Source organism: Thermobia domestica, chromosome 9 (genome assembly GCF_964235325.1).
Source record: "Thermobia domestica chromosome 9, izTheDome1.hap1.1, whole genome shotgun sequence".
Lineage (NCBI taxonomy): Eukaryota > Metazoa > Arthropoda > Insecta > Zygentoma > Lepismatidae > Thermobia > Thermobia domestica.
In genome coordinates, this window is record NC_137462.1 from 247,273,374 (window position 1) to 247,284,807 (window position 11,434).

At 37.4% G+C, this 11,434-nt stretch overlaps 1 protein-coding gene across 1 annotated transcript in view; it reads left to right on the forward strand.

Annotated features, from left to right (window-relative positions):
• LOC145660662 (mitochondrial import receptor subunit TOM20 homolog B-like) overlaps window positions 1-9,349 on the forward strand; it is a gene marked incomplete at its 3' end in the record, with an annotated part of 28,449 nt that extends 19,100 nt beyond the window's left edge. Inside the window, 1 exon segment of the mRNA XM_081725979.1 lies at window positions 9,176-9,349. Within this exon segment, the coding sequence (XP_081582105.1) occupies window positions 9,176-9,349 (174 nt within the window).
• Between the last annotated feature and the right edge of the window lie 2,085 nt (window positions 9,350-11,434).

Genomic DNA, 11,434 nt, shown 5'->3' on the forward strand with positions numbered 1-11,434 from the left:
TATATAGAAAAACAAGTTTCTGAAGGTTTCTTGTTTCCAAGTGAAGATGTTTACAGTCATGATTTTCTATGTTCTAAATGTGTTGACATAATATCAACAATGTCATTAACTGAAGAAGAATAAGTCTCTCATTATGTAGGTCATAAAGATCCTAAAGCTGCAGAAGAATTATTTATGCTCCCCTGATTAGTCAGTTAGAGGTTGATACTAGTCCTAATAAGAAACCATGATCGGTAACGACAATTCTGAAGCTGTACGCATCAAGAAGGCAAAGCGAAATTACTGCACCTGTGAGTGAGTAAACCAAATTAAAACTGACCAAATTCTTCAAAGTAAAAAAATTTCTCTGCAGAAGAAAATGAACCAATAGAAACTTACGCAACTTTCCCAGAATTTATATCAAACTTCAGTGTAGCTGTTGAGTCGTATGAATCCTACATTGAAAAGGTGCAGGTTCTGACAATTATTCCGGTGTTCCTTTTTTCACCACATTCCATGTGCACCCAATTACTTTTGATTTCAAATGGCTTTTGATTTCATGAAACCAATATGTGAGAATGTAGTAACGGAAACTGATTTAATGTATGGCAAAAGTTTCAGTTGTTCATAAATCCTGTTCAACTCAAAAATGAAAGTATATATAGATAGATATATACAGGGGTTGGACAAAAAAATCTTAAAACGTTTGCAAAAGTGTGAAAATCACACCTAGTATGGTGTGGGGCCTCCTTTTGCGTTCAAAATAGATTGGATCCGACGTGGAATGGACGTATTCAGCTCCTGAATCATGGTGTGTGCAATTTTGCACCATTGTTCCTCCAAAACATGCTCCATCTCCTTAAGGGATGCTGGTGGAGGGTAATGAGACCGAACACGCATTTCTAACTCAGACCACAATGGCTCAATGATGTTCAGATCTGGTGATTGTGGGACCCAGGGGAGGTGTGATGGCTCCTGGTCATACTCCTCAAACCATGATTTTACCGTTTTTGCAGCGTGACAGGGTGCCAAATCATCTTGCTAGATGCCATCATCATCAGGGAACAATATTTGAGTCATGGGTAGAACCTGGTCCCCCAAAATGGCTTCATACGCCTTAGCATTCATCATTCCATGCAGGGCTATGATGGGACCTGCAGAAAACCACGATATCACTGCCCATACTGTAACAGAACCATCCCCATGCTTTACAGTTGGGAGCAGACAGTCTGTATCATAGGCCTGCGACGGTGTTCATACGTAAACACGACCGGTTGTTGGGAAGAAGGTGAAGGTCGATTCATCGGACCACATTACGTGTTTCCACTGGTTATGAGTTCACGCCTTGTGGTCCTTGCGCCACTGGATACTCCTCTTCGCGACCAGGGGTTTGGCGATAGCGGCCCTGCCATGAATTTTCATTTTATGAAGTTCCCGTCAATGAAACCGGGTTCTGTACTGTTTTCGATGAAACTGGGTTCTATAGGCCGGAATTGAGTTCAGACGTAATTTTCATTGCAGTGGTCTTTTTAACTGCTACAATCCGTTTTAATGCCCTCCGGTCCCTATCTGGCAGGATTGTCTTTCGACCACTGTTGTGCTTTGCAGACGTCATTTCCCCATGAATTGTGTATGCCCTCGTGACATTGGACTCAGTGCCTTTCGATACCCTCACAATGTTCACCACTGTTGCAACTGAAGCTCCAACAAGACGAGCACCAACGATCATGCATCTTTGGAAGTGTCAGGTCGCCCATTTTACCGCACCACTTTCACACCACGACACTTACAGGTGAACTGGTTACTGCTGACGGAAGAGGAAGGTCCACATGACACATTGAAAACAAGAAATGATTCGCAACCGCAACACGTGTTGTGCAGTGGGGGGCCAAACTTACGTGTCCTTTATGGAGGGTTTTTAATTTTTTTTGTCTCCCGTATATATATATATATATAATATATATATATATATATATATATATATATATATATATATATATATATATATATATATATATATAAAGTTGTTTACAGCATAAGAATTCGTACAGATATTTCGAAACTGAGAATATCATTTTAATCAATAGCTTATCTTTCAAATAAAACAAAAGGCAACAAAGTGAGTTGAACCGTTCAAGAAATAAAGCAGTTCGCATTAAGAAATGGCGCCATCTTTGGCGACCACTATCTCGGGTCAGAAATTTTTATGAACAAAACAAAAATATACGAATTTCTTACTTTGTTCTGAATATTTTACATTTGTAAACTTCATTAACATCTAAAGTTATCAAGGTAAGATTTTTTCTTTGCCTGCCTGAATTTATCTGGACTACGCCATCAAAGTATAGTAATAGGTATAAGTTTTCCTTTTAAATGATACATAATGCGATTTTTGCGAAGTCTGACGTTCGCCTGGCATTCAGTTCATTTGACTTTCTCTAGTAGGCTGGTTTTCTTAAAAGCTTTGAATAAATCTTGTGCGTGTCGAGAAATAAACAGGTTGGATTATTAAAATAAAAAAAAAAAAAAGTCAATAAAATTTGTATAAATATCTCCGAATATTAACAATCTTTAGGGGTAACTGCTATCTCACCAGTAGGTCTGAAATGTGACAGGTATGGAGTCTAACGAATTATTTTATTTCTTCACTTCTCTAAAGAATACTTAATATTTTCAATACTGTGATTTTTAAATCTCTATTTTGGAAATACCTATCCGGATATCGCTCAACCCTAGCTCCACACGAGATAATACACATACAGTCGAATGGTTCGAAATTGAAATTTGTGTAATTTTGACCCAAAGTAAGTTTCGTTGAATTGGAATGGCTACGTGAACTTACCGTTGAATTGAAATTAGCTTTCACTTTCAGGGCTTTTATTATTACGAGGGTCATTCGGAAAGTAAAGAACGTTTTGCGCTAGCGCGTGCGCGTGTTCCCCCATCCCCGCTGTCGCTGGACTATTGACCTGGGCATGCTTTAGCTTCAGTCTGGCACCAGCTGCGATCCGCTACGGTCCGTTATTGCTTCGCTGTGCGACTGTAAAATGTGCGATACAATTACTGATCCCGCCAAGTGTGAGGTTCATGGTGTGATAAGATTTTTGAATGCAAGAAAAGTGCGTCCGATTGAAAATTTATAGACAAATCACTGAGGTGTATGGAAATGTAATGAATGAAGCATCAGTTCGTAAGTGGTGCATTATGTTTAATGGCGGACGGACGAATGTGCACGATGAGGAACGCTCGGGCCGGCCTTCTGTTGTGACTGACGAACACAAAGGAAGAATTGAGCGGAAAATTCAAGAGAATAGGCGATTCACTATTGATGGGCTGCACGAATTCTTTCCTGAAATAGTTTTTGGGTGGAAGCCACTACGGCAGTGATGATGAACTTAAGGAAGCTGTTAGTGATTGGTTCAACAGTTTGGCGGCAACTGTGTATGCCGAAGGCATAGAAAAACTTGTACCACGGTATGACAAGTGTTTAAATTTACAGGGCGACTATGTCGAAAAGTAACTTAAGTATCACATAGTATGTAACATAAATTTCGCCTTTGTATATCAGTTATTAAAGTGTTTATACACAAACGTTCTTTACTTTCCGAATGACCCTCGTATTATTATTATTTTATATACAAAATGCAGTATGGGATTATCGACAAATTGATCTGAAAACACTTTTCACTTTACATATAAATATTCCGGGATTCGGTTTGTGGCAGAATCCAAATGTTCATTATTTACAAGCAGGGTTGGCTGGTTTAAACCAGCTGTTTTTTTTCTTTCTTTCTTTCTTTAAAAAAATGGTTTAAACCAAAAGAACGAAAAATGTTCGTAAAAGTGTAAGTGTTCGTAAAATCTTGATGAACACACATTTGTGGGTTATCACGATTCAGTCCCGTATATTATTCGTATTATATTCAGACCTAAATTCCCCATTCATTACTCAAAGAGATTATACTACCAAAGCAACTTTTATATATAAGTTTATGAATGTTTCTTTTGTGACTTTTTTTTATAGTTTATTATTATTGTTATGCTGCAATCAAAGGAAAATTCTAAATATGCTTCACTTTAATAATGTTTACTATTGATAAAATACATCAAAATGCCGTACTTTTTTTTGAGGGGGGAGGGATCATACAAACCCCACGAGAGGCATTTATTGAAATCAGAAGTATCTTTGATATCAATTTATGTATAAATGGGTTTGAGACAAAGTGGACTCAAAGAATTCCTACCTTTATTAACAAAAAATTGGCTACTTACCAATGAACCCTCCCTTGGAAAGTTTAAACACTTTTTTGACGTTTCGGAACTCACAGCTGGTTCCTTCCTCAGTGCCAAGGTGAAAAGGATTAAAACGGAAAGGAGATAAAAGGAATACATACCACTAAATGAAAGCAACGTACAGAGTAGATCCTGAGGTGAACAGAGCAGAGTGAAAAAAGGAATGAACTGAAAGAAAACGCGGTGTCTATGTTACGTCACTGTTGCCAGATTCAAAATATGCATCAAAGGTAGGTACCCAAGTTCGATCAATGTTACCAGTATCAAGGTTCAATGCAGGTTTGTATTTATGAATATGTTAATATTGCGTTTTGTTTGGCCGATATATGAGGAGTCATATTCGCATTGGACGCGGTAAATACCTGACTTACTTAACGGATCAACAAAGTAGCTTTTAAATCCAGTGAGATGTTTTTGTAAACTTTTGGGGGGAATACTTGAAGCAGATATGTTATGCTTTGCAAGTATACGTTGAATTTTTGTGGATAGTTGTGGAAAACCGTTTTGGGGACTTGCAACGATCTACGTGTTTGATTAAACCATTTTTGTAAAATACACAGCTTATAACCGTTTTCTTATCTTATTTTATATAAAAACTGTATTTCTTCATTAAGATCTTTTTGACGGTCACAAATTAATAATGCTCTGCGAAAGAAGTTCTTCTAAATATTGGCCTTGTACAGTGGCGAATGAGCTGACTGTTGATGTATGTAAGTAGTGCCTGCATTAGGTTTTCGATATACTTTTGTTATAAATTTAATTTGTGATCGGGTAATCAATAAGTCTAAAAATGGAAGACAGTTATCAGATTCGCGTTCAAGGGTGAACTTCAGCCTAGGATGCTGATTGTTGAATTGTTCAAATATTTGTGCAAGTGTATTTTCGTCACGAACAAGTAGTAAAATGTCATCAGCATAACGATAATATCTAATATATTTAAAAGTATCCTGCCGTAAAATAGAAGTTTCAATCTGATTTAAAACAGTGTTGTACAATATTTGGGATAATGTGTTACCCTTGGCTAAGCCATCATTCTGAGAGAAGTAATTATCTTCAAATTGGAATATATTTGTTGTTAAGCAAAACTCAACCTTTTTTGAACCAGCCGTGAGTTCCGAAACGTCAAAGAAGTGTTTAAACTTTCCAAAGGAGGAGTCATTGGTAAGTAGCCAATTTTTTGTTGATTTAGATTATCCCCCTATGCGCCTATGCAATTATAATCTTTTTCCACCAAAAATGTTGGATTGGCGCTCATTTGAAAGTGCAAGGATTAAATTCTTGACTTAATGTTTTTAAAGTCATGAAAGATTCACTCTATTTCTCCAAACTTTTTAAAATGGAAAGTATTTGACTTTAATCAGTCTTTGCGCAATATTGTTTACAATGCACAGAGAAGAGCACTAACTCAGATTATTAGGTTAAAATACCTTTTAATAAACGGGCTTAATAATGACTGCTATCAAATGTGGATGTCTTTAACTTTTCGTAGTGACCCGCTATACGCACATATTTTACAGAACAGATCACATGCTACACTACGAATGGAGTACAAAATTAAATTTGTACCCTTAAAAAAGAAAATCACTCGTTTAGGTGCTACCCTTGTTTTCAATAAACGCAAACTAACAAAAATTGATTCTGGTTCATCTGCAGAATTATTTGTTAATCTTACTGATATTGATATAATTAAGAAATTCTATCAGATTTTCAGGTTAGGTTTAAAATTTAGTTGCCTTCTGCTTTCCATTCCACTGGAGGAGATAATTTGTTCAGTAGGAAAAGCCATAGACCTTGCACCTGATATTCATTCGGCGCAGGGCCGCGGTGGCTGAGTGGTAGAGCGTTCACCTCTGGTACATGGGGTCCCGGGTTCAAACCCTGCTCCCGCCAAGTGAACTTTGTGGTGGACAAACACCGTGTGCGTGGGTTTTCTCGGGGTTCTCCCGTTTCCTCCCACTTTCTTCATTTCATTCATTACTCATAATCACCGTCTCCTTTAGCCTAACCGGCATAACCGTGGGACGTAAAACTCAAAGATTTCATTTCATTTTTTCATTCGGCGCAATCTATTAGAAAGGAATGCTTGGCTAATATCAATACTTTTTTATACTCGCACAAAAAGGTAGGTCCACATGAAGAATCCAGATATGTACAAGGGCTTATTACACTTTAGGAAATTTCTTAATAAACATGAGATCTGGTGTTTAAAGGCTGATCAAGGAAACCAATATGTTGTTATGTCAAAACAAAGATATGCTTCCGGTATTTTAAAAATAGCAGAAAAATGTAATTTTGTTTCACATCCCCGTAATCCATTGCCACAGGTTATTAAGAAGTTACAGTCGACGATTGATTCTTCTCTACATTTAACTGACATCGAAAAAATATATGATAAGAATACATGCATCTAGTCTTCCCATTATTTATAATCTTCCAAAGGTGCACAAGCCCGACATTCCCCTTCGCCCGATCATATCAGGCTTCAATTATCCAGCTTATTTACTATCTAAATGGTTATATAAAAAAAAAAAAAAAAACTCGCAGTTACAATAGTGGTTTCAAATATGTTGTGAAAAATAGTCTGGACGTTAAGCAACAATTATCATCATTTATAAATGCCAGTACCATTTTACTTGCTTTTATAGACGTTGTTTATATGTATCCGTCCATACCACTTTGCTTAACAACCAATATATTCCAATTTGAAGATAATTACTTTTCTCAGAATGATGGCTTAGCCATGGGTAACACATTATCCCAAATATTGTCCAACATTGTTTTAAATCAGATTGAAAATTCTATTTTACGGCAGGATACTTTTAAATATATTAGATATTATCGTTATGCTAATGACATTGTACAACTTGTTTGTGACGAAAATACACTTGCACAAATATTTGAACAATTCAACAATCAACATCCTAGGCTGAAGTTCACCCTTGAACGCGAATCTGATAACTGTCTTCCATTTTCAGACTTATTGATTACCTGATCACAAATTAAATTTATAACAAAAGTATATCTAAAACCTAATGCAGGCACTACTTACATACATTAACAGTCAGCTCATCCGCCACTGTACAAGGCCAATATTTGGAAGAACTTCTTTCGTAGTGCATTATTAATTTATGACCGTCAAAAAGATCTTAATGAAGAAATAAAGTTTTTATATAAAGTAGGACAAGAAAACGGTTATATGCTGTGTATTTTACAAAAATGGTTTAATCAACACGTAGATCGTTGCAAGTCCCCAAAACTGTAACTTCCAGAGTCAAAAACTTGGATTGGAATTCCTTATTTTCAACAAAATTTCAACGTATACTTGCAAAGCATAACATATCTGCTTCAAGTATTCCCCCCAAAAGTTTACAAAAACATCTCACTGGATTTAAAAGCTACTTTGTTGATCCGTTAAGTAAGTCAGGTATTTACCGCGTCCAATGCGAATGTGACTTCTCATATATTGGCCAAACGAAACGTAATATTAACACGCGTGTTAAAGAACATGTTAGAAAATCAAAAAAGTCCCAAGAAGAAGGCATGTCGGGTTTCGAACTCCATTTAAAACAACATTAACACAATATAAAACAGGTTATGGTAATAGGTTCGGCAGAAACAAAAAACGGGAAATTAAAGAATCTTTCTTTATTCATAAATACAAACCTACATTGAACCTTGATACTGGCAACATTGATCGAACTTGGGTACCTACCTTTGATGCATACTTTGAATCTGGCAACAGTGACGTAACATAGACACCGCGTTTTCTTTGATTCAGTTCATTCCTTTTTTCACTCTGCTCTGCTCATTTTCTGGATCCATTTTGTACGTTATCTTTATTTAGTGGTATGTATTCCTTGTTGTATTCCTTTTATCTCCTTTCCGTTTTAATTCTTTTCACCTTGCCACTGAGGAAGGAACCAGCTGTGAGTTCCGAAACGTCAAAAAAGTGTTTAAACTTTCCAAGTGAGGATTTATTGATAAATACCCAATTTTTTGTTAATTTGGATTATCTTCCCATGCGCCCATGTAATTATAATTCATGCTTTTATTCATTTTTCTTACTGATATGCAAATTAAGTCGTTCTATTTCTTTAACTTGTAGTAATAAAAGTCGTAGTGAACTAACTTGGACTAAATTAGTTCTTCTGTACTCTGCAGTATTTTGAAAGTGTCCATATGTAATTCTGTATAATGGTTTCACTTGCGCAACTGTTTATCTTTTTGTCCTTCTGAAATGACTCTTGACAATTATATTAACAAGTATGTAAAGATCAGTAAAACGTATTTTTTTTTATCAGGAGTCCTTCGTGAGTGAGTCGGCAGACGTATCGCATTTGTAGCCAATTAGTCCCGGTTTCTAGTTCAGATGGAGGACGATTTCTCTCGGATGTAAGCCGAGAAGCGGTTTGAATTCCAGTTTAAGCTTATGTGACCCCTTCGCCTTGGTGTAGCTGTTGCATAATAACACCAAGGCGGAACACTTATTTCTGTCCATGTGTGATATAAATACATAGAGCAAATTATTTAAATGAAAAACATGGTTTTTGCCAGCCCTGTTTATAAGGCTTACTTACGTTCTTCGCATGTTAAACTAAATACTCCGGTAAAGATGATTTTTTTTTTTTTTTTTTCCTGTTTGCAATATGTACGACAATGGAGTTGAACCGTGTATTTTCAGCTAATTGGATGTATCCTGTCCTTTTAGAGCTTGCTTATAATGTGTGTGCTTTGCTCTGCAGAAACCTTACATACTCAACGTACATCAAACGAAAGCAATTTGTTGCAGTTTACTTTTAAAATAAAGAAACTTACTTCTCCAATTATTTTTGCCTTTTGTATCATTTATATTACATGTAATGAAAATTTTCTGCCTCTAAAGTATATCATTCATGTGTTTCAGGTACAGCTCGGTGAAGAACTGTTGGCTCAGGGTGATTTGGAAACTGGTGTAGAGCATCTTGGAAACGCTGTTGCTGTTTGCGGACAACCTCAGCAGTTGTTGCAGGTTTTGCAGCAAACTCTTCCACCTCAAGTATTCCATCTCCTTCTCCAGAGACTTCCCGCTCTCGGTCAGGTAAGCAGGAAAGTTTGATTATTTCTTAGTATACTTGTTGTGTATTAATAAGTGATAAAAAGAATGTAGAGAATTAGGTTCCGTATTATTTCATAATTAACTACAAAAGCAAAATCGTGCAGCGGTGTATGACAGTAGAGGATATATTTCTATCTAAAATCGTTGTAACTGGCCATTTTAGCATTAGTTCTCCTTAGTCATACTAGTGAAATATGCACGCGGTAGCCAGTATACTAGGGGGAGAGCTTAGCCGTTTCATGGTAGAAAGCTGACATACAATATTTATTTCCTCTTTATGGGTAGAGAATAGAAATATCTCCCTTCCATCTTCCTTCTTTTTTATCTTCCATTTTCGTGTACGCCGAAACACAGTGTCATTTACATTTGATGAAGAGTTTATATGCCAATTTTCATCTCCCTAATTTGATGGATCGTGATATATATATATATATTTGGGATATAGTTGAATGCCTCTGCTTCTTAGGATACATGTTTTAATCAAAATAACATGATAAAGGCCGGGCTTCAGCAAAGTTCATTATTACCTGTCATTTTTAATTAAGGAATCCCTAATACTATGATATACTGTAATATTATAATATGTAAGTACTATGGTACACAGAATAGCGATATCTTATTACCTTGCACGAATTTAGTAAATTTCATTCTTCAGATATGGAGAAATGGAAATTTAACCTCCGTGTTTGTTTTCAATCGTTGCACATGAAGATACGTTGTTTCGTACCTCGTTTATAATCAGTTGTCAAGTTACGACTACCGGTTTCAAAAGATAAGTGATTACTGTTCCAGCAACCTATAAGGTGTAACCGGAAAGTATCGTGACTGGTCTCATATGAAACACATTTATTGACATATATGTATAATGAACTAGAAGTCTTCAAAATAGGCCCCTTGGGCATTAATACTGCGCTGCCAGCGCCTTTTCCAACTTTGATACACCTCCTGGAACTCGGGAACCGGAACACTGTTGAGCCACCGCGTCATTCGTGTCGAAACGCCCTCCTTCAAGGCCCTCTTGATGCTGGAAACAGAAAAAAGTCAGATGGGGCCAGGTCGGGACTGTGAGGTGGCTGCGGTAGCGTTACGATGTGTAACTGGGCGTATTGTCATGATGGAGTGTCCATTGGTCGGCGATCTCCGGCCGCATTCAGTGAACGCGATCCTTCAAATGGCGGAACACTGCTGCGTAAAACGTACCGGAGACTGTCTGTCCGGCAGCTACAAACTCCCTGTGCACTACTCCTTCGCGTCGAAAAACATAAGAGCCTGGATTAGACGCTCTACTTGCTCATTGGAGCTTTCTTCGGTTTTGGAGACTGCTTTGTGTGCCAGTCCACTTTTTTGCTTTGTTTCTGGAGCATACTCGAAGATCCACGTTTCGTCACCAGAGATAACATTTGTCTAAACAATTTTGGATCCTGTTCCAAACGTGCAACCATTTCTGTAGCAACAGCCACATGCCGTGCCTTCTGATCATCAGTCAACACTTAGGGCACAAGTGGGCGCGCACATTTTTCTCATGTTCAACTTTTCTGTGATTATCTCGTGCACAATAGTTTTCGGTAAATTTACTGCGTCAGCAATCAAGTGCACACTGAGCCGACGTCTGCTTTCAACTGTTCCCGCATATTCGCCATATTGTCTTCATTTCAGCTTGGTGAGAGACGTCCAGCGCGTTCATCATTTTCAACCGTTTCACGGCCATCTTTGAACATTTTGTGCCACATGAACACCATTGTACATGACATGACATGATCCTGATAAGCCTCACCAAATTATAGTACATTTTCTGTAGAAGTTTTGTGCAGTTTGAATCAGAACATGATCGCATAGCACTGGCCCACATGTCACTTTCCCGAGGTTTCGACGACGGCAGACACACACAGTTGCTACAATCATACTCTGCTCACTCCAGCGTCTTGGAACCTACTGTCGGCGGTTACCTCACTTCCCTGCCATTCCGTCTACCACGTCCCGCCATTCCGACTTCGGAACAAACTAATCCTGATACTTGCCGGACATACCGTATATAATAATAATAATAATAATAATGAGATAAATAAT